Source organism: Mytilus trossulus, chromosome 6, assembly GCF_036588685.1.
Source record: "Mytilus trossulus isolate FHL-02 chromosome 6, PNRI_Mtr1.1.1.hap1, whole genome shotgun sequence".
Lineage (NCBI taxonomy): Eukaryota > Metazoa > Mollusca > Bivalvia > Mytilida > Mytilidae > Mytilus > Mytilus trossulus.
Genome location: NC_086378.1, coordinates 88,026,433 through 88,047,871, shown reverse-complemented (window position 1 = coordinate 88,047,871; position 21,439 = coordinate 88,026,433). Strand labels below are relative to the sequence as shown.

The window sequence follows — 21,439 nt, the reverse complement described above, 5'->3', positions numbered from 1 at the left end:
TAGGGTATAACCATTTCAACAATAAACCAACTGTCTAATCTATATAAAAACAAGAAATCTTATAAACCACATCAACAAATGACAACTACAAATGTACTGAACATCAGAGGACAGGTGCAAACAATTGCAGCAGATTTAAACGTTTTAATAGTACCTGGAAAGATTTTCAGGCAGCAGTTAAAGATAAGAAATATTCAAAAATCTTAGACAAGAACAAGTCTATAGAGATAGTTAGTCTTGTACCTGATATAGATTATATCTCTCAGTAATGACACAGAAGTACCATGTACATGTAAATAGAAGTCATCATGTCATCCTGAATCATGTTCTATAGACATATTTTGCACCAAAGTCTTAGTTATTAGCCATCTTTCTAAGTCGGACAAATAGTATTCTATATATCTTTCGGAGAAAAAAATGGACATTATGCTTTGCACCATGTTTTTCATCCACTCAAAAAGCTAACTCAACTTATCAGGACCACTTTTTCATTTGTGTTACATCACCTTATTGTCTAGAACTAATGAAAATTTCTACGGGAAGCAATACTGATGTCATTTCTGTCTATCATATGACCATTGTCCTTGACCTCATTTGCATAATTCTAAAGTTGATATAAAAGTTTTTGTGTTTACCTGACACTGAAAGTAATACTATGGATTCATTAATATTCCTTGGATAACAATGTTTGTGGGTTTCGTGGGTACATGTTCAACGAATAACAAATTATCTACAGGTTTTGAATGCAGAGATTGGCAAAACCACGAAATCAAATAATCACAAAAACACAAGTTTTTCTCAATCCACGAAAATAAATGAATCCGAAGTAGGTTTACTATATTATAAATTAAATTGCCAAGGCGTTCATGTCTGTCTGGTAGATGTCATTTAACCGTGACATCATTTTCATCGGTCATTGGTCAATGTTGTTAAATATGATCTGTTTCTCAGATACTATAATAACAGGTCAACTCTAATTGGTGAATGGAATAATTATAAGGCTGGCAGTAACATATGACCTTGACCTTATTGTCAAGATTCACTGGTTAATGTTAACATTGTGTAAATTGGTCCTTATCTGTTGTGCTATATGTCACTATATTTCGTTTATTGAGAGATATTAAGATGTACATATAATGTTTGGCATGTAAATAAATCTGCTTTTTCTAACCTTACTCATTGTTATGCAATTTACATTTTTTTCTCCTCCTTTCTCATGACCAATTGGAACCACATGAGAACCAAAACTGATGGTGATTTCAGCAAGATGAAATAACGTTAACTTTATAACAAGTACCATGCAGAGTAAGGATGTTGTAATAGACTACCATTTTACAAAGCTATGACCTTTTTGACCTTATATATTTTGACCATTTTCAGTATTTGTCTCTCAATCACATATCTCCTTAAAAAATAGATGAATGTACATTTGTACCAATATTATACAACCTCAACCTAAATACCATTGGCCAATCATTTATTGTTCTCCTTAACTGACATAATCAAATAAGTAAACATTTACACTGTGCAAATGTTGAAAGTCGATGGAACATGACTAATGTTTTAGATAAAATAATCTCCATAGAAAGATGTTCCATGCTCATACAACTGTTATATATATAAAGTATCATTGAGTTACTATTGGTTACATTTCTTCCCCAGCTAACTGCATTTTAAGTTTGAATATAACAATCTATGATAAGAGTGAAGAGTTGTCTCATTGGCACTCATACCACATCTTCTTTTTTGTAGGATTATAAATTATATAAAAGCATGCTAACATAGTTCTATATTTATTAAATTAAGTATTGATTCCTTCCATTGCACATTTGTGTTGTCACTTATTCTTGAAAAGTGTACAAATTTTAAATACAAAAGCAACAATACCCTGTTATCTCATCACGTGAAAACAAAAACATTGATCATTTAGAAACATTCTTTAAACAATACAAATAATATTAACTCTTCTATTTCTAACCATATACAATGAAACAACTAAAAAATAAAAACAACTCTTTATATTTTATAAATGTCTTCTGCATTTTAAAGGCATTTCATCTGTTCAAGTGAAAGATCGAGTTTTGTTTGTCTAGTGGTATATATTTCAATGCATGAACTGTTAAACAGGTCGGGACCACTACCTTATATGGAAATGCATAAATTAGCATACTTATGTTCTGGCACATGTAATTGTTTATTTACATGTGACGCAATTTATTTTTAACTAGGTTTTTGACCAATCCACTAAATGAGTCGCAATGCGTGATGGACTACTACGTGTTTACAATCAACCAAGACACGTGTTATTTACTGAAATACAACACATTTTTTCGTGCAATGTGGGATTCACAATTTCGCTTAGTTTTTCATTTTGTGTATCCTCATTTATAGTTCGTGTTATAGAGTATTACTTCCATGCTCAGATTAGCGAAGAGTTGTTTCTATTCGAAGAAAAAAGGGTTTGAATTACCCGATATATAGCCATTTATTTGTTTGATGATGGCAAAGAGATTTCATGTATTTGTCCACCAGACAGCAAAAAAACAACAAAGAAAAAACACAATTACCCATGAGACAAACTTACAAGTGTATAGGGTAGGCCGTCGCTGATATTCATGAGGACAGCAATGTTCGTAAAGATAATTAAAGGCAAATGTTGGATCCTTGAATTTTGTTTTTCTAAAAAAGGCGAAGATATATTTACATACATGGCAGTGTTAACACAATCTATAAGTATTTTTTGTCACATTTCAGTATATGGGACTTCCAAACTGTTCCCTTCGTTTTGAAGGAAGTGAAGTCAGCAACTGTAGTTTCAGTTTGTTCGTTTTTAACGGGCTCGGACATTTGCCAAACTGAATAAAATCATTACAGCTGATTTCTTATACCTGCAAAGTAAAACGTTGGTTGGCTTGCTTGCTTTTTTTGTATAGTTGTTTATACAAGCTTTGAAAATAAGATTGACATCCTTAAACAATATATATATAGGTATAGTTTAACTTGTATATTTTATATTTTGTACAATATGCAAACAAAACAAGCAAGCTAACCAAAGTTTTGCTCTACATGCATTAGGTAATAAGCTGTAATGATTTTATCAATATGTATGTGCGACAAGGTGGAAAATTTGATATGTTTTGTGAAAATTGCAGCGTTGGATCTATAATAAAAAAAAAAGATGTGGTATGATTGCCAATGAGGCAGCTGTCCACAAGAGACCAAAATGACACAGAAATTAACATTTATATATCACCGTACGGCCTTCAACAATGAGCAAAGACCATTCCGCATAGTCAGCTATAAAAGACCCCAATATGAAAATGTAAAACAATTAAAATGAGAAAACTAACGGCCTTAATTATTATATATATAAAAAAAATGAACGAAAACAAATTAATATGTAACACATAAACAAACGACAACCAATGCTATACAGGCTCCTATACAATTTTTGTTTTTGATGAGATAGATTTTTTGTCCTTTTATATATTTAATTGGGCCGGTTTTTTTTTTTTTTGTTTAATTTTGTTTGGATTGTTTTACACAAGTAATTTTTGGGTCATTGATAGCTTCTTTTTCAGCATTGAAACTTATAGGTCTTATTTGGCACTCATTCATCATCTTCTTATTTCTATATACAAAGCACGTTTTAGAAGAAGAAAAAATAGGTAATATGGCACCCACTATGATCTAGAGACTTAATATGGAGATATTTTACATATGTCAACATAGGACAGCAGCCGAATGTTAAAAAACGTTAAAAAACCCTCTGAGGTATATTTTGTGATCAAATTAGCAACAAACGGATATTACCGATGTATGAAACTATAAAAAAAAAAATGTATTTGAGCTATATACCGTACCCGCTCAGTGGCGGTTCCGGGGGATGGACCCCCTTTTTTGGACGATCAGTGCATTTGGATGGGCACATGTAGTTGTAACCCCCTCCCCTTTTGTCAAGGGTTAGGACCCCCTTTTTAAAATGGCTGGATCCGCCGTTGCCGTTTTCATAACACTTATTTTTAGCATACTGAATATTATGATGTTCTTACATGTAGTTCAGGTCCTAATAAAACAAAATACACATTCAGTACAGAAAGAAGTGTTTCAATGAAAGTTTTCGTGTTTTTCTAGGCAGAAATGATTTTGGAATCACATTATACAGGTTTAAAAGAGCTCAAATGATTTTCTTACTGGACAGTGGTCACTTCATTGGATATTTCACTGTGTCATGTCGTGAAATTAATGCAGGTTCAATTCATAACAATGCACAAAACCGGTTCAACTACTTTTGCAAGGCGAAAAAGAAAGTCGAATCGTGAAGCCAATAAACAATATTTTTTTAATCTGAGCATGCAAATTGAAGATTACGTTATATATTTTACATTAAGTATATTTGCAGAATAAAAACTTTGGTAATGAGAGTCCCAGACTATATATTAGTTGACTGTTTTCCCACTAATTCCACGTGGTTTAAGTAGTAGTTTACTCGTAGTAGCCCACAATGCATTGTAGTTCATTGAGTCGATTGGTCAGTTTTTGCAAGGCCATATTGGCCTTGTGTTTTGGAAATTACTATGCAAATATATTCTGACGTCAGAAAATCTAGAGTTCTCGACCTGTTAAAGAAACAATTTTAATATTTTATAAGTTACAGTATAGCTTTGTAAAGATAAAACAACTCTGAGGAATCCTCCAACAAAATAAATGTTACTCTGTTTGTATGGCTTTTTATCTTTAATTGATGTGTTATTTGGAGATTTGAGAGCGCCATTCATGATTGTCATATCTTCACTATGAAATAATATATCACAGTAAAATAAATTGCCATACTTTTACATACATTTTACACAAAAAAATAAATATGTTGAGATACATATAATCACAAAATTTCATGTCTCAAAATTGTTGGATTTCATATATCCTTTATATATATGTAATGTTTAATGGACGGTTTTAGCATATTTTTTGTGCTATTTTAAATTTCATTGTTCTCCTATTCTTATACTTTCTAATAATTGTCTTCAAGCATCAACAAGGTATAAAATTTCAAAAGAGAATAGGTTCACTATTTTTTGTAATTTTTAATAATAATTCAAGAAAATGTCTTCAAGTAAGTGTTTATTACCAATTTGTGGTACAATATTTGAATTTTTTAGCAATTGTACTGCATTGCAGAGTTATTGCCCTTTAATAAATTGAGAAAGACTAAAAGTACAAGTCAACATGTTTTGTATAAAATCGGAACAATTTAAAAGCATTTATTTATGAAACTAATATCAGATTATCCAGTACAATGTCATTGATTTGAATCATTAGAACAATTGGTTTACTATTACAAATTCCAAACAATGTTAGAAAATAAATAGGGAAGCTATTTGACGCATGGAGCTACTACTGTACATTATTACAATACTATATCCATCTAAAAACTTGTAACAAACTAAGACATAAATATTTACGGTACTTGTTAAACAAGTTTCTTAATTAAACATTAACATTAAACAAGTTTCTCAACTAAGCATTAACATAACATACTAATAGATGTTGATACAACATAAAATACCCCTGCCTTACTGCCGTTTATGCCTAAAATATATATGAAAGGTGAGGTGTACTCTGTCATACACTGGCAAAATTAAGTAGAAAGTTGTTCATATGGATTGACTTGCAAATGTGATCTTTAAGTCATTATTGTCATCATTATACAACAAAATTTATACAATTTACAGACAATGCCTGTAATTCTTAAAATGCAGTTTATCAGGGGAAAAAAAATGCAAGTTAGGCCTAAAATAAAATATTGTTTGTTTCCCCAATCCCAATCGACCCTGCAAAAACTGTGCTACTCATAAAATTTTATTGTCAAATCTAAGTAGAAAATTATTTTATTCCTTTCTGATTTTCAGGCTTGCTGCATCCGTTCAATATTGTTCAAGCTTTTTGGATAAAATAAAATTATTCCCCTACCTACCTACCCACTTGGCAGGGGCGGGATTGGGGAAACAAACAAAATATTAATTTAGGCCTTATACTTCAAATGTAAAACATCATAGTTGACAAAATGTAATATAAATTAATAAATGTCTAGGCATAACAAGGGTTACATAGTTTTTATATGCCATTTGTTCAGAGGCATAACAAAAATAAGTTAATAACTGTATTGGCCATTTGTTCATAAGCACTAGTGATAAACCACTTGTATTCATCTAAATGTCACATTAGTGAGTGCTATATAGGGACTTTTATTCAACCTTAAAAGTCTTTCATACAACATGTAGATTAATGAAAACTTTTGAAACATTTTCACCGTTGTGTTTCTAAAGTTTTCGGTCGATACACTGGAGCATTAGATTTTTGTAAAGGTTTGTTCCCTAGGATAATGTCTGCTGCTTTCTCAGCAACCATAATTGTTGGTCCATTTAAATTTCCACTAACCATTGCAGGCATTATAGAAGCATCTACAACTCTTAATCCTTCTATACCTAGAACTTTGGTTTCTGGATCAACCACTGTCATTGAATCTGAAGGTGATCCCATTTTACAGGTACATGATGGATGATATGCACTATCTCCCATTCTACGCACATACTCATCTATTTCAGCGTCTGTCTGAACTTTTGATCCTGGATTTAGCTCTGGTCCTACATATGGTTCAAAAGCTTTCTGTTGGAATATTTCCCTAGCCAATCTTACACTATTTCTCATATCTTCAATATCTTCTGGTGTTGACATATAATTAGCAACAAGTTTTGGGTGATCTCTTGGATTATTACTTTTTAGTTTTATGTGACCTCGACTTGTTGGTCTTAATGTTCCTACATGAACCTGACATGCATGTCTGTCCCCCATTTTCCTTCCATGGTCGTTGACTGTAGAAGGTAAGAAATGAAATTGAATATCTGGAAACTCTACTCCTGGTCTACTTCTTATAAATCCTCCTGACTCTAAATGTGCTGATGCACCATCTCCTTTTTGTGTTGCGAACCACTGTAGACCTATGCGGATCATGTTGTGAGGAAATTTCCATTGTGCTTTATATAACGATAAAGGCTGAGTTAGTTCATATTGTACATAGACTTCTAAATGATCCTGTAAGTTTTCTCCAACGCCAGGTAGATTCTGGACCACTGGTATGTTCAGTTTCTTTAAGTCATCTGCATTTCCTATACCAGATAACATCAAAAGCTGTGGTGAATTTATCGCTCCGCCACTTAATATCACTTCCTTGTTTGCCATTGCTCTTTTCAAAACACCACCTTGTTCATATTCCACCCCTACTGCACGATTATTGTCAAAAATAATTCTATTGGTTAATGCTTTAACTTCTGCTGTCAAATTATTTCGTTTATTTGCAGGACGTAGATATGCTGATGCTGCACTCCAACGTAATCCTTTATGAATTGTCATATCCATCCATCCAAGTCCTTCCTGCTGGTACCCATTCATATCATCAGTGAAAGGGTAACCAGCTTCTACCCCAGCATCTATAAAAGCTTGGAAAAGTGGATTTTTGTTCTTTCCTCTAGACACATTTAAAGGACCACTGCCCCCTCTGTAGTCGTTTTCCCCCAATTCATGACACTGAGCTTTCCTGAAATATGGTAGACAGTCGGCATAAGACCAAGAGGAAGCACCTAATTTTTCCCAACCATCATAATCTAATGCATTCCCCCTGATATATACCATGGCATTTAATGAGGATGAACCTCCCCATACTCTTCCCCTTGGCCAGTACATTACACGATCATTCATTCCCTTTTCTGGCTCTGTATGATAGTACCAATTATAATTATCATCACACAGGTTATACATCAGTGCTGCAGGCATGTGTATTTTCCATGTGTAATCTTTTGGTCCAGCTTCCAGAACCAATACTTTGTTCTCTTCATTAGCTGACAATCGATTGGCTAAAACACAGCCAGCAGACCCAGCACCTACGATAACATAATCGTGAACACTACTTATATCGGATTTTGTACTGTAATGTCTGGATGATCTGGTAGAAAATGATCTTTTGATTGTAGAAAAAGGCCCACCAGCCATAGAGATTGGAGCAGATTGATGTGATGGTTGCCTAGGTGATGGTGGAGGGAGAGACGGTGATGTACCAATGACGTGGTCAAGTACGTCATCAACAGATTCTACGACAACATCAGTATGATCTTCTAACTGTTGCTTTGATGCAACCCCAGTTAAAACACCTATACATTTTGTAGTGTCCACATTTATAAAATCTGCTGTGGCATCGCCAACCAGAACGGTTTCAGAAGGATCAATATCTAATTGCTCACAAATAAACTCAATATTATGTCTACCAAGCGGAGTAATAGCATGAGGATCACCATCACATAGAAGGAAATCTATATAATTCATAACCCCTAAGTTTTGGAATTCTTTGAAGACATTATCTCTTTCGTCTGCAGCTGATACAGCGATTTTCATACCAGCATTTTTCAAAAGTTGAAAAAATTCTTTGATATCTTTGTTGAGAGTTTTTGAGTCCTGATACCAAATATGTTCACATTCTTTTATAACTTGGTTTGTGAGGATAACAGCTTCTTGATATGGAATTCCTTGCTTTCTCACGACATCCACCATTGACTTCTTAATTTCATGCCAAGTTCCCTCTGACAATACACCTTCAGACACTTTCTTCGTCATTTCACAATACCCAAGTGTGTCTGCAATGAGTGGTCCAATGTTTAAACCAGTTTTCTCTTCAAATCTGAAATGTGTTAAATTAAAGATATATTTAAAAATACACTTCAATTTGACAGTTTAAACTTACAATATATAACATTCTATGCTAATTACTTTTAAATTTGGTACATATTTATGCTATTTAAATGTATTTGGAAATTATATTGTTGGTGAATGGAAATTTTACAAACATGGTCTATTAAGCTGACAACCAAGCCTGAAGATTGATACTATAAGTTATACGGTTAACTACTGACCCCCTACAGATCCATAGAGGGTTATTAAAATCCATAGGGGGTGAGGCCGGAGGCCAAGTCCCCTATGAATTTTATTCACCCTCTATGGATCCGTAGGGGGTCAGTAGTTAACGGTATAACGAATTTATAGGACGCTGGACTTTTCTGCGGCGTTTTGTTGAAAAAATAAACAATGAAACACAACAACATTAATAGATGACGTCGCCATTAACGTGTCATGAACCCTATATGAAACTTACTAACTCCATACGGTCTCATAGGGGGTCACCATGTGACGGTGTTTAACCAATCACATCGTGATAATTCATCTGCAGTCCGATAAATGTATATATCTGTAGGACTTGATGATGCAAAGTAGACACTGAAGTGAGTGATGTGCAATAATCTGTCCAACGTGCCATTGTCCTTTCACTGATGTGCAATGTTTTACAAGACGGGTAATGGCTAGTTAAAAGCCTACTCGTGTCTTATTATCACATGTATCATGAGAGCTTGAATTTTGATAAGAAAGTATAAAAATAAAAAACATTCAATAATTTCTTCAGTTGCAGTAAATACCATCAGTGATCTGTCTTACATATATATAATTTGAATCAAAGCAGAAAAAGTATTTTTTGGCTTATTTTGCTTAATTCTGACACAAGAAGTATTTGTTTTTCAAGAGAGGGTTAAAATATTGGTCACTGATTTGAGAACTTGACGTCAGATTTGGACGTTGATTAAGGAATGAGCGCCGAAGAGAGACATGACATGGATCTGAGTCTACATATATAGAAAGCCCATTGTTAAAGGCTGCACAGAGACCTATACATGCTACAGTTGTTAATTTCTGTGTCAGATTAGCAATTATACCACATCTTCTTTTTTATATGAAATCAATCAATAAATCAATTTTACAAGGCAGAAATATCTTGAGTATTATTCATTTATAATACAGAAACTGGTTTACTCTTTACCTTTTTGCTACCTAAATTGTATTTTCTTTTATAATTATCCTCTTTAGACTAAATTACTTTTAAAATACATTTTGTAATTAGATATAGGAAGATGTGGTATGAGTGCCAATGAGACAACTCTCCATCCAGGTAACAACATATAAAAGAGCATCATTATAGGTCAAGGTACAGCCTTTAACATGGAGCTTTGTCTCACACCGTACAGCAAGCTATAAAGGACCTGATACAATACTTCTTTCTGGCAATGTTAACCCTCTGTAGTTGGGTTAGTTATCTATTAATCATTAATCTTTATATATATCTTATAATGTCATGTACTTATTCGTTAAATACTAATTTTCTTGGATTTCGTTGATATAGGTGAACCAATAAATAAAATGTTCTAAAGGCTTGTTTAAAAACTTCGGCAAAACCCCATAATTAAATGTCCTCAAATATGCAAGTTTTCCTTCATCTAGGAAAATTGGTGGCCACAAAAATAAATAAATCCCAGTGTATTATTAAATGGTAAAATTAGGTCTGATAATTTTATGAACAAAAGCTGCTAGATATGTTGGAATGACAGGAAGGTTACTGCTTGCAAAAAAAAAAAAACACAAGAAAATTGAGACCCATTATTAGGAGTGGAAATATTGAAAGTCCAAAGCCAATAATTTCAGTTAAAAATTTATATTATTAGTTACTACATTTTATTTATATTACCAGTGTACAAGTTATTTGAGAATTAGTTTCATATTATATAACCCAAATGTTCTTATTTGAATCATGGAGGCCCCAAAAAATAGAGATTCTCACCTTTTACAAATGGCTTTGGTCCATTTAGATGACTTGGTATGAAGGCAGATGAGTGTACCATGAAAGTCAAACACCACCAGGGAGAACTTTCTTTTGCCACTTGTAGGTACTTTCTTAGTAATTTGTTCGTCATAATGATGGGGCTCTACAAGTACTCTCTCGTCTGTTGTGTAAATATAGCAATCTTTCCAATCTTCATATGGCATAACTAAAGGAAGTAGATCCTGAATGTCTGTAATAACATGATCAGCTCCCGGTAATAAATCACTAGTGCCTCCGACGCCACTTAGAACACCAACAGTTAAACCTAAGTTTGCCCGTTTAGACATCAATATGTCTGTTTGTGTATCTCCAACCATTACAGTCTGTTTTGGATCAACTCCCAATTCTTTACAAATCTTCCATGCATTATGTGGAGCAGGTTTTGCCTCAGTATGGGGATCGTCCCCACATATAAGAACATCAATGTAATCTTTTAGTCCAAGCTCTGCAAGACCAGCCAAAGATCCTTCCCTATTGTCTGCAGTGCAAACAGCAATTTTAATATCATTTTTTTTTAATATTTCAAACAATGTCTTTAAGTCACCGACAGATTTTAAATGTTTTGGATTTTTATTTTCTCCTTCCTCCCAGTTTTGGTCAAGAATTCCTCTTGCCTCATCCTCATCAACACCTTCATTTATCAACATTTTAGCTAGTTCATCTTTGATAATAGATGTTGTTGCCTCTGCTAGGAGCCCTGGTTGGATTGTCTCAGTTTCAGAACAAAATCCTAGTGTTTCAAATATTTTATCTTCTATCTTTAACCCTGTTGCACTTTCCAACCTTAAAAAAATGACACACAAATTGAAGAACCAAACATTATTATAAATTATTTTGATGATACTTGAATGCATTATGTGGTTTTATATATAGCTGAAAAATACCAAATCTTGCATTTTGCTAAAATATTATGAATATGGTTGAAAACAAAATTTCATACCATGTTTTGAAATCAAAAGGATGACTTATATCCTAAGAATAATAGGAAAAATATAACTTTTCAAATATATATATCTTGCCATTTGTGGAGGAGATGATTAATTCATTTAAATGAAATTCAAAGCAGACATTCAATAATCCTGATAATGATCTTTCAAGATTGACATAATATCATAATAAAAAGTCTATCCCCGTACTGTATACGGTAATGGGTATTCAGAAATTATTATGCATTTATTGTTGGAATCTTGTCATTTTAGACAAAAATGTGATTTACTCTGCGATATCATTAGAACATTCCTGTTTAATATTATAACCCTGTTGCATTTTTCACAATTAGAAAAACATCGCAATTATTTCTCAATTTACAGTATATATTTATATATCCTGTGCATAGCTAAATAACTTGTTTAGACATGCTTTAGTTATAGTTATTGACCAAGCAAGTCAGTATATGTTATTTAATCTGCACAGCTCAAGTGACCTTGCTTAACCTGAATGACGTAGGAGTTCAGGTTATTGGGTCAACTCATGCTGTGCAGATTAAATACATATACTGATTTGATTATTCAATTATTATATTACCTAAACAAATGTTAAATAAACAGACAATACCTTTCTCTTTCCAGTCTTTTACTACTCCAGCCCCCAAATTTCGTTTTATCTACGGTATTAATTTTTAAGATACGTCCATCTAAATGAAGTCTGATGGTTCTCCAAATACCTCCCCCCCCCCCCAAAAAAAAACCCAAACAAACCCTGTTTTGAAACAAACTTAAATATGATCCTCATTAAATTCAATCCAAAAAAAGACGCTTTATAGGAATAGATAATCAAAAAGTTGTTAAAAACTCCATTGAGTCTAAAACTAATCCAAATCAGATTTCTTTTATTTGGATATTCTATAAAGATACATTTCTTTTTTGGCAAAAATTACAAAAAAATGTTTCAACTATCTTTCGAAATTAAAACTGATTTAAGATTTATATTGTACACAAAATATAGTACAATATGTCCCAGCTTAGATAAAAAAAAAAGAAATGAGAAACCTTTCTTTTTTCCTATTTTGAAACTACAATATTTGTACAAAGTTTAACTTTGTTGTTATTTCAAGTCAGATAGCGGATTCGGGGTAGGGGCGACTAGGTTGTTTACCCTAGGATTAGACAAGATATCATGTTTTAGCATAAAATCGTCAATATTGTTATTAGTCTCTCTACACCTGGTGATATTATTTTAATCTTATTGATGAATAACGTCCCCTCAAAATCCAGGAACCGCCTCTCAAGGTATAAATAGATTTGGACTGTGCAGTATATCTGAGGTAGTTAATGCATACCTTTGCTATGCATTATCCAGATTATAGCACAGTAAGAACAAAGGGATTTTACCAATGCCATGTGTTAACTACTATAAATGCATTATTATTTGTCAGATTCAAATTTTCTTGGATTCAGAGGTATAGGTGTACCAATGTATTCCTATTTCTATAGGCTACTCTGACAGCCTAGTATATAAATGCAAACTTTGACTAATTCAAATATCCACAACAATATACTTTTTTCCTGAATCCAATAAAATTAGTATCCATTAAAAAATTAAATGAAAATATTTACTTTGCAGCCAATTTTCTGGACCAAGGGGCCCACATGGAATGGAAGCATATAAGAGTACCATCTTTATCAAAAATTACTAGCTGCACTTTTTTGTTGTGTGTAGGCGTCACACTCTTCATGGTATGGGATCTATTTCTGTACTGGTTGCTCCCACTCACTGTTCTGCATGGTAACAGATTATGATGTTGATCTGAAATATAATAATATTATGTGATATAGGCTGCTGCTTTTTAGTTCCCATTTAAACAAAGACTTTTGATTTGATTTGATTTTTTGTGTTTGAAAGTTTATTTTGAGAACCACTTTTGGGCTTTTTTGTGGCAGCAAGATTTTATTGGTGGAGGAAGCCAGAGTGCCTGTAGAAAACCACCAACCTTCGATAGAAAAAATTATGTACCTAGTCAATTAAGATTGTAGTCAACTCAGTCGAGTGCACCAGCATGAGCCGGGTTTCAAATTCACAACCTCAGAATTGACTGGCTATTGATTACAGTAGGAACTACTTAGACCACTTGGCCACTGAGGCCCCTCAAACACTTTTGACAATTCAATTACTCCTTTAAGATATATCAAATCAGTACTTTACAATGTTTCATGAACTGACCACACCACCATATAAACAAAATAATAATAAATAATTATTTTTAAAATTGCAACCTGTAGCATTTCTGTAAATATTGACAATGCAATTTCCCATAGGAACCCCTTTGACATCTAATATTGTACCACTTTTACTATGAAGTTTTGAAAAAAATCTGATCCTAGAATTGAAAGTTCATATGCACCACAATTTTTTGCAAAGGTCAAAATATAGGGCTGTGCGGCATATTTTTAAAGTTTATATGACCTGAACACTTACACTAATTTTCATTACTACCCCTACCTGGAATGAAAGGTTTCCACAGATTTCAATGTAAACAATATGCACGTGTTTATTTACTGGTTACATTCCCAAGTTCTGTCTCTATGAGATGGAACACAGAGAGAACTGGGAACCAGTATGTAAACAAAATTAATTTTCTATAAATATTCAATTTCTCCTCAAAAGAGGCGTGTTTTGAGCAACAGCTGTATTTACAAAGTACAACCTTTAATATAATAATTTTCCTTTTACATATCAGTTTTACCATATGGATAACTAATTGACTCAGTGGCCTTATCTGACATCTGTCCACAGATCATTTACCTCTAGTATTTTTTAAGCTATTTAAGTTAGAATTTATCTTCAAATCAAATAATGGGAACTCATCATCAAAACAATTTAATTTAGGAGGAGCTTGCTCAGAAATATTTTTTTTAATCAAATAATTAGTTTGTAATCTGAACAGAAGTCGATTTTTTTTATCAACTCATTACACAAACATTTTTTGTACCTTTTGGTTTTAATCTGGATGTTCTGGTTAAAAGCTGTTTTCCACATTTCTCTAATCTTCTTAAATCACGAAACCTTCTCACACCTATCTGAGCCATAGTCAATCAATTTATAGTCTGAAAAATATAAAACATTGATAAACATGATATAATAGTGACCAAAATAATATCAATAAATTAATGACTAATTATTCAATCATATGTCACATATCAATTCTTCCGTTACTTACATTTTTGTACCATGTGGATGAAAGGATTTAGTATTGTCAAGGAAAACTCTTGTATTAACTTGAACTTAATTTTCAAAATACTCAGCAGTAATATGAGTATTAAATGGGGAATGATACGGATGATGCTCCCTACTTACATATAACATTAATACATTATAAAGGGACATAACTCAAGAACTGTACATATGAAACTTCCCAAATTTTAACTAGATCTGAGTTGTGTGGTAATTAGAATAGACAACTTTCGAGTTTGATGCATTTCCATCAAAAACTCTGGTTTTAGTGAACCTCATATGTGCGTTAAGGGGCGTCGTCACTTCCATTCCAATGTTGAGCGAGTGGTTGGAATACTATAATTCTCTATTGTACAAATTATTCGTCAAATTGAATTCTCAAAATTGACAATCAGCATTGCTGTCATTAGGGAATTGTCATTAAGAACCTACAGAGCAACCATTATTTCTAGTTTATCCTGCACAATGATGATCACTAAGACGCTTCATGAACCTAAATAGTGCAGGGATACAGGCGACCCCCCTCTATCTGGTAAATGACGTCATAAAGGCCCATATAATTGACGAGTTTTTTCCGGTGACAGATGAACTTGAAAGCAGTCTATTGCTTTTAAGTTTGATATCATTTATTTGAGGAAAACTTATGTTAGAGAACAGAAACAAACAAATCATGAATTTTTCCATTGTAAAGGGGTGAAATCATAGAATGATAAAAGTGACACCACCAAAATTCAAGCTTGATCTGTGTATAAGCATTATATATAAGTTTCATTAAATTTGGTCAAGGCAAAAAATGGAAACCAATTTTGGGAGGTACATACAGGCCGACAAACTTAATGCACCCTCCACATAAAAACAGATGTATGAGACAGTAATCAAACAACATAATAAAACAAAATGCTATAAAAACCAAAGGTCACTGATGTATTTGTGGTCTTGGTGGGTGATTGGTCTTAGTATTTCATCTCTTGTATCACTAATTGATATGCCAACACTAAGTTTGCGAAATTGAAACCTGCACTTGACAGGAGTTTTGGACTCTGATCCTAATTAACTCTAAAGGTTGCCAGCTTTCCCACAGAAGGTAGGAGCTACTCTCCAAGCACTCAGGCTAATACACATACAATAAATCTAATAGTGCTGAAAGTGGTGTTAAACACCCTACAATCAATCACTACTGTATTTACATATGCGTTTGGTTAAACTAGTTTTGTTACTTGTCAACACAAGTATCTTTTCAAATTAGCAACTTCCAATATTTATTCAGAATTAGCAGAAAGGAAATAAATTAAATGTTACACCACATTAAAATTTGTTCTAATGCAAAATTCTTAATTCATACCTGTTTAAAATCATTGATAATACTTAAACAACTAATAAGTATCATAAAAAAAAAAAAATTAAAAAATTAATTCTCAGTCTTATCAAGGAGAATTCGAATGATCCAAATCACTTGGTAGCAACTGTAAGTTATATAACAATAAATAATTTGTTCTTGATACTGAAAAAACAAAGTTACTAAGTTGTTTAGGTATTGATAAATTGTATAAAGAGAATGTGACAAACAGTCAGCAATTCATAATTGATGTTTCAGGTTCAGTTCGTTGGCCACAAAGTGGTTAAGTACATATACAGTGTACACTCTTAATATGTTTATTGAATAACTTAAGCTTACTTGCATCTGGAAACAATATATATGTTCCTGCTTTTAAGTACATGTACATCAGCTAAGTTATTAATTAATTTGTTGTAATCTTTAACATATCTATATATAACAAGTTTTCCGAGTAATAATGGAAAATTTCCTACCTAAAAATGACCACTATAAGTGCATGTGTAACACTAAATGGAAGGAGAAGTATTAAACAGCTGATTTAGCATTGATGATCATGACATAATGTTCACCTTAATATCAGCATGGGATGACCTTGACAGGCTTAAATCAACCTATCATATCAGTACACATCTTTTTAAATTTTAAATGTACATGTACCATGGTCATTTTAGGTATCCAGGTGTGCTTATCTGAGATGTTACTGGGGTGCACTTCTTAAAATCTTATAACATCGTTTATCAAAAATTGATAAAGGTTGTACTAAAAAATTGATGCCAAAGGTGAAAATATAATGATTTTTTTTTTAAATTTATGTTAATTTGAAGCTTTTTTTAAAAGATGTTTATCTTTTTCTTTTTTTTTGGGGGGGGGGGGGGGGGGGGGGGGGCACACTTTTACTTTAAATACAAATATCAAGATGGTGATAGAAATAGTTTCAATTCAATCACTTCTGTCTATAGCTAATAGTTATGTCTTTTTGGTAAATATTGAGAAATTTTAATTTGAATTAAATAATGTGAGTAATCTTAATATAAGAAATTATTACAGAGTTAAATGAGCAGCTGATTTGTAAAAAAAGATTTTTCAAAGGGTGTTTTTATTGTATTTTTCATTACTTTACAGGCTCTAAAAATAAAGTATTTCACTGGGAAAATTAATTTCATTTTCTTCTGATCCAGGTGATGTGCTCCTGTATAAGCACTTTAACTGTGAAAATGTGTTATGTAGAATTGAAAATGGAAATGTGTCAGAGACAACAACCCAACATTAGAGCAGACAACAGCTGAAGGCCACCAATGTGTCTTCCATAGAGTGAGAATTATTTGCACTTGTCCTAAATCAGGAATCTGACGTTCAGTGGTTGTCTTCTGTTTATATGGTTCATAAGCGTTTGAAGCTCCTTTTGAAGGCCCTACCTTGACCTATGATAGTTTACTTTTATAAATTGTTACTTGGATGGAGAGTTCTCTCATTGACACTCATACCACATCTTCCTATACCTAGTTTAGAAAAATAAGTTAAGGTTGCTAGGGGATCTAAATATTTGACGATAGCATTTTTTCTTAAGACTTTTTAGTCAATGTAATTTCAAAATTCAAAATGAAATAGGAGGGTCCATTGACTTTGTTTTTTCCTTAAAATACATTTACATTAATGAAATCACAATTACCTTATATGGGTTACATGTATATAAGGGAAACTTCAATTTTCCATAACGAGGAAAAATTAACCAAAATAATATTAGTTATAACAATGAGTGATTTGCTTTAGTAAACTTATACTTTTTAAATATCACAGGCCTTATTTTCTAAAAAAACAATAAAAAACCACAAAATTTCCTCTCAGCTTCAATATTAATTATCTCCAACTGATTTTGTAAGTCCTGAATATTCATGAAATATTTGCCACTGGACGTTTAGCAACCAACAATCAATTAATTCATCTCGAAAGTGTTAGTAAAAATATTAAATGCACTTAACAAAAATTACTTTGTTAATAGTTTATCTTTAATTCTAAGATGCTTCTTTGGTTTATTGATATACAAGGTCAAATATTTTGAAACAAAAAATATATTTTAGCAACATGTACAAATGTATGGAAGAGATATTCAGAAAGAAACACAATCTGACTTTAATTCCCTTTACATGGAAGTTTTGTTAACTTATTATGCTGAGTTATTGTTATTACAAAGTAGGTTACAGATACCAACTTCTATGTATTATCCTATTTTTATCATTAAAATCTAGAGTTATTCTGAGTACTGCTTGACCATGATAATATCAATTCAAAATCTTTGTGACATTTGTATAGAAGTTCAACTTAACAATCTTTTATGCCAATTTTCATTAGTACATGTGTTTCTGAAATTTATATATTTTATGGAATTGCCTATGCATGATCTTCAAACAGGCGCTTTTTCTTTAAATTTGACATTACACAGTAACTATCTTCACATCACAATGCTCTATGACACAATTGTCCTGAACACAAATGAAATATTTGCCACTGGACATTGAGCAACCAAAAATCAATCAATCAATCCTATATGATACTTTTTCCCTGAAAAACACCATGTCAACCAGGGAAGTTCATTCAATCAATCAAAAATGAAAACTCTTCTACTATAGACTATTCCTGATCTGTTGATAAACATGTTGGTTGTTGGTCAGCACAAACAGACAAACTTGAGAAATATCTACAGATTGATGAAGACTTTGACCAACTGAGGCCTTAATCTGTAAACATTAATGTCCAAAAAGTTTGAATGATATATGTTCACAGAATAATCTAAGATGTAACATTTCTCCCATCATTGTCCCCATTGAAAGATCAGAGCAAGACTTAAAATTGGTGAGATAGTAATTAAATAATGGTTTACAAATATATATACAAATCATATTGCTGTAGGGATGGAACTTAAAAATTAATGTCCTGAAGTTTTGTACAGTATTTTTCTGGATCATCAAAAATATTATTCACAATAAACGAAAAAAAGAATTCCCCGGATCCTGAAAGAGTCAATCCCGAGTTTAAAAACACTCGATCCCAGAGTCTCGATAAATGTCCTATCCCCCCTCATTATTGGGCAATAACTTTTTAAAAAAAAGGGGGGGTCAACAATATGTCGCCATTTAAATGCAATGCTCGTCCAAAAAAAGATTGGGTCCAATGAACTTTCAACCTCCGGGATCCCCTTACCCAGATGTATAGTTCTTTAGGAATATTTTCTGCAAATAACATTTATAAATATGTGCCCTTTTGAACTTATATCATCGTGTAATGTGTTTTCGTACTAATAACAATTTTCACTGCTTACAGTTTTCACTGTTGAGTTTTTATTCCGGTGTTTACTCAAATTTAAAAAGCATGTCCTGTAGATTGATTTAAGGTTTCTATATTTTTTTTCAATGCTTACTACGATTTTTTACTGTTTCCGATTACTTTGCGATTTTTGTATGTCAAAAAAACGGCGTCATATGTTTTCGTATGAAATAAAAATTGGATCAGTACACGGACAGGAAATGACTACAAAATCCGGAAATTAATATTTTCTAAAGTCGTGGTTCTAATGATCGCTTGAATCATAAAAAAAGTAAATAAATACTTTTCAGTACTAAAAATTACTAGTAAATAGTTTTAAGTTGGTAAATTGTGTGCTGAAATTTTATAATTTTGATTAATTTCAGATTGGCACCTGGTTTGTACAAAAAACATTATTTTTTCTAAAATAAAATGCAGTTTTCAAAATTTAGGATTAAATATAAAAAGTCAAGACTGTTTCATCTTCATGAATCAAGGATGTATACAAAAAAATTATAAATGAAATATTGAATAATTAGATTTTGAACAACCATTTTATATAAGAACCCTACTAATTTTAACTCGCTGGTTTGTAATTAAAACGGCCCAAAAAACACATGACAGTCATATGTCTTGAAGATCCGGTATCTGACTTGCAAAAAACATATCTGGACTTTATTTTGACCCTTCAGAATTTTTTTCTATAGCTATTCTAGTGATGCATATTTTTGACATTAAATAAAAATGGCTAAATAGGTCAGTTTTATTTAATTTGTTCTAACGTCTTTAAAAAGCGACGTTGAATATGTTTTAAATATGTCAAGTTGTAGTGGTGTTGTTGTTCTAAATAAAGAAACCGAAAAACACGCCACAATGTACGCGTATGCAGCCGAAACCGACGAAATGTGGTTGATACGAAAACATATGACATACGAAAACATATGACACGACGATATATATATTTAATAAAGTGGTTTTCACAAAATAATCTTTTTTCATCACTTGTACAAAATGTTGTAAGAAATATGCTCTTCTTAAAATGGGAACATTACATATAATTTGATGGGTTGCCCCAAACCTGTTTAATAGTAACCTGCCAAACGTTGTAATAATATGGGGCAGATTTTGTACTGACAGGTTTCAGTTGACCGTAAAATATTGAACTTGAACTAAACTTGTGACATAGGAAATTTTTGGGAAAGTGTACAATCTGAAATTTGTGTATGTCTTGTTTTATCAATGGGAAGGTCGACTACTCCTATTTATAACATTCATTATGATAGTCGACCTTCCCATTGAAAGAAAATAGTGTCTGTGTCTCAGACAGAGTAAACTGCACAATGATTTACCGTGGGAACAATGGTGTGGGAAAACCATAATGAACATATTATATGCTTTTTTTGTATTTCAAAAGCGCCTGTTATTACAATATAAAGCGTGAATTACCAGTTACTTACCGGCTACATAAACAAGCGTGTGTCTGCATTACTTTCGGAAAAATTGACATACTTGACCTTGACATTACCATGTGTGTATATTTATAAATTCGCATGGAATGTGTAGTGACGTCTGACGTGATTGGAAAATAATGTACAGCAGTATGATCCAGTATCGTGGTGATGAAAAATCAATAAATGTAAAAATGAGTTATCAGGGTTCAGTCTTGTTTATTTGGTAAAAGATTCATTAACGTTAAAAAAAAAGTTCGTGAGATTCATGTTTGGCGTAATCTTTTGATCAAAGCAATGGCATACTGTAAAATGATGCAGCAACAATTGTTTTGGAAAAAAAGTTTGTTTCCAGTTTGTTGTTGACCCTGAGAGAAAAAAATGTTGTTTCACTCATAGCTGCCACTATATGTAATGGAAATTTGAAAGAAA

The 21,439-nt window shown here is 32.4% G+C and overlaps 1 protein-coding gene across 1 annotated transcript; it reads right to left on the bottom strand.

Moving 5' to 3' along the window:
* Window positions 1-1,777: 1,777 nt before the first annotated feature.
* On the bottom strand, window positions 1,778-21,146 carry LOC134722141 (uncharacterized). Its single transcript, XM_063585702.1, has 6 exons — window positions 21,017-21,146; window positions 14,682-14,796; window positions 13,309-13,498; window positions 10,712-11,536; window positions 4,620-8,728; window positions 1,778-2,116 (listed from the first exon to the last, which is right to left on the bottom strand). The coding sequence occupies exons 2-5, from the start codon at window positions 14,776-14,778 to the stop codon at window positions 6,307-6,309; spliced, it is 3,534 nt and encodes a 1,177-aa protein (XP_063441772.1). The 5' UTR covers window positions 14,779-14,796; window positions 21,017-21,146; the 3' UTR covers window positions 1,778-2,116; window positions 4,620-6,306.
* Between the last annotated feature and the right edge of the window lie 293 nt (window positions 21,147-21,439).

Excerpts from the sequence above, each read along its gene's own strand:
- LOC134722141 (XM_063585702.1), bottom strand. The coding sequence starts at position 14,778 with ATGGCTCAGATAGGTGTGAGAAGGTTTCGTGATTTAAGAAGATTAGAG. Across the intron at positions 13,499-14,681 it reads ATCCAGATTAAAACCAAAAG|ATCAACATCATAATCTGTTA; the intron begins GTACAAAAAATG and ends ATTATATTTCAG. Across the intron at positions 11,537-13,308 it reads TCCAGAAAATTGGCTGCAAA|GTTGGAAAGTGCAACAGGGT; the intron begins GTAAATATTTTC and ends CATTTTTTTAAG.